We start from the raw sequence: 3006 nt of genomic DNA on the forward strand, positions 1-3006 counted from the left end.
ATCCAGCACTGAGAAAATAGCACAAATGATTCCAAGGGTCATAACTCAAAAAAAAAAAAAAAAATGAATAGGATCAAACATGATTTATTTGCATCTTCTCATCTTACAACTATGTACAAAATTTCAGGCTAATATTTATAAAAAATATATTATAAAAAAAATATAATTAAAAGAAATATTATAAAAAAATCAAATCTTTCATTCAATCTAGGTTATGTAGTGATTATCATATATACCAATTCACTAGCAGAGTACGGTTTTTGGCAACTTCAGAACGACATCTTAAAACTCACCCATGGAACTGTTTGATGTTGGAAGTAGTGCTACAGACGTACATCGCTGGTGATGAGGAAAGTGTGTATTGTACAATATTGCTGATACAGCAGGTCAGTGTACAAGCGCGTAGTGAACATTGAAATTTTCACTGGCATTGTAATGGACTTGTGGTAAACTAGACAAGGAATCTGACTGCAACATTGGTATGTAGTTTGTTTTAATGAAGCACTTTCACCAGTGCAAATATATACTTGTATTCCCAAAATAGTATGCAAATGAACTCTGATGGATGTTGAAATGCATTGCACTGAAATTAGGTCACTGCAACTGTGGACATGAAAATTAAAAATTTTCGGTTCAATCATCACAATTTCTTGTAACTGTGAGAATGAACAAAATGTATATAACATATTTTGTGTAAACAGCAAATTGAGTTGTGCAATCAGCAGATAATCGCATAAATATATGTAGCAAATCACATAACAATACATTCTAGATGCCTGATCTTGACTTATTTGATGTCAGCCTGTGAATCATAACTGCTAACCTTCAAAAAGCTGTTATTGAATTTACAATTTACAAGAAGCCCATGGGCCTTAACGGTCACCTGAGGTCTTGAAGTCTTTGGACAGTTTTAGAACCTGTCCATCAGTCTCAGCATTGGGGCAGACAGAACAGAATTGATACTGGTGTATGCAAACTTAAGACTTTGTTTCAGGTGACCTAAAAATCATTTCAGTCATATATTTTCCTTTTATAAAATGAATTTACATTCTTTTCCTATTCATGCTCATCCAACTTCTAAAATATAGCAAAAATTGTTACGGATTTTTTGTTCACCAGAGTTCATATGTCAAAATTTTCAGGTGTTGTGTGAGCAGGATCCATCTTCGCAGCTGGTGACTGGCCAGGGGCCATCTACACAAGCAGTGTCTGGTCTAGGAATGTCCCCTCAGCTATTGTCTCTTCTCTTGGACTTTCTACTAAAACAGGATATGCCAAACCACTCCCAGTCCATCATGCATGGACTACACAACCTCACTAAAAAGGTTCATGATTGAAAGATTACGCTATTGATATCAAACATGTTAGTAGCGATGAACTGTTTTTCATTTTCTTGTTCAAGGAGTTAAATTTATATTCTTTAATGTGAATAAAATTTCATTATCACATTTTCAGTGAAATGATCACAGAAATACAAGCACATTTAATGCATGTTTAATTCATACTGTCAATCATGACAGCATGATGAATTAAGTTCCATATGTTATATGAAACTATTTTTTCTTTCATTTACATTTCTAACTTCAAAGGTGATGAAAATTCTTCCTGGAGATTTGCTTTCCAAACACAGGGAAGTTCTAACAGCACTGCTTCAGGGTGAAGACCAAACACCAATTTCAACCTCACCAACAAGCTAGGCTACAGCTTTGAACTTTTAATGTACTGACCCTGAAGAACCATTATATCAGATTCAACTACACCTCAAGATATTGATTAGAGGTAGTAGCAAGATGAAAACAACATGAGAATCTCATTTTATGCAGTTGTGGAGATCAAATGGACAAACCAACAGGACTTGATGTTCCTCTGTCAGGTAGAAGATGATCAACACCAGGAGACTAGATAAAGATTCAGTCAGAATTCTCACTGCAAAATTTGTAATTGAATTTCAAATAACAAATAAAATTACAAAACTTCCATCGTCTTTTCTCCTTTCCCACAGGTAACTTCGACATCCGAATTGTTTTCTATTTGAAGGCATTTGCAAATACTTGGATACCTCAGCTGTATAAATTACAGGTCCTTTTTAATCAGAATTAATAGAAACAAGAGGCCCACAGGCCTTCAGGGTCATCTGACTCTGAACCTATATATGAAAGAGGCCTACACTACAGCCTATATTCAGTAGACATTTTCTGCAATTTTGAAATTATATTCTTCATATGCACTACACAAATGCGATTACTCGTGACACATTTCTTGTGAAAAAACATGTTACAAGCCAAATATCAAGCCCCCTGGCCTTTTGGTTATTGATAAGTTGCTTATGCATTTCAACACTTTGACCTCTAAGACTTTGACAGTAGGTCAAGGTGAACAAACTTTGTAGCTCTTCATCCTAGCATGCTACAGGCCCAATATCAGCTCCCTGGGATTTTTTGGTTCTTGAGAAGTTTAAAGAGTATGACATATTTGACCCCTGTGACCTTGAAAAATGGTCAAGTTCATTGATATTAACAAACTTGATAGCCCTTTATCCAATCATGCCACAGGTCCCAATATCAGAAATCTGGGCCGTTTGATTATTGAGAAGTCATTTGAATGGAAAGTTTATGTACAGTGGACGACGATGGACGAAACAAGATGGCTATAGGTCATTCTGATCCTTCGAGTCAGATGACCAAATAAACTTATTCAGGACCTTTTTCTTAACATGATTGTCTAATATATCTAGCAACACAAGAAGGGAAATATTAGCAGTTTGAAATGGATTTCCTAGTTGGCTGCCATGGTGTTTATTGTTCTACATATGCAGCTAACCGGCTCCAGGTTGTCTTGCATCATCATGAAGTTCAAACAAATTTCTAATAGGAATATTTTTTCGGACGGTGCACAAAATGTTTCCAGCATTGAAAAAGTACATTATCTGATGTAGTCCACTTCTGGGAAATTAGACAAACATGATCTTAGAGCCGACAGCAAAATTGATGACAAAGCCCAAACATG

At 35.6% G+C, this 3006-nt stretch overlaps 1 protein-coding gene across 1 annotated transcript in view; it reads left to right on the top strand.

Moving 5' to 3' along the window:
* Window positions 1-1977, top strand: part of LOC132559829 (meiosis inhibitor protein 1-like) — a 61218-nt gene extending 59241 nt beyond the window's left edge. The window contains exons 28-30 of the mRNA XM_060224458.1: window positions 274-386; window positions 1143-1325; window positions 1590-1977. Of these exons, the coding sequence (XP_060080441.1) occupies window positions 274-386; window positions 1143-1325; window positions 1590-1697 (404 nt within the window). The 3' untranslated portion in view covers window positions 1698-1977. The remainder of the gene's footprint in view (window positions 1-273; window positions 387-1142; window positions 1326-1589) is intronic.
* The last annotated feature ends 1029 nt before the right edge of the window (window positions 1978-3006 follow it).

This window comes from Ylistrum balloti, unplaced genomic scaffold (genome assembly GCF_031769215.1).
Source record: "Ylistrum balloti isolate Yb309-2 unplaced genomic scaffold, AGI_CSIRO_Ybal_v1 Utg370974, whole genome shotgun sequence".
Lineage (NCBI taxonomy): Eukaryota > Metazoa > Mollusca > Bivalvia > Pectinida > Pectinidae > Ylistrum > Ylistrum balloti.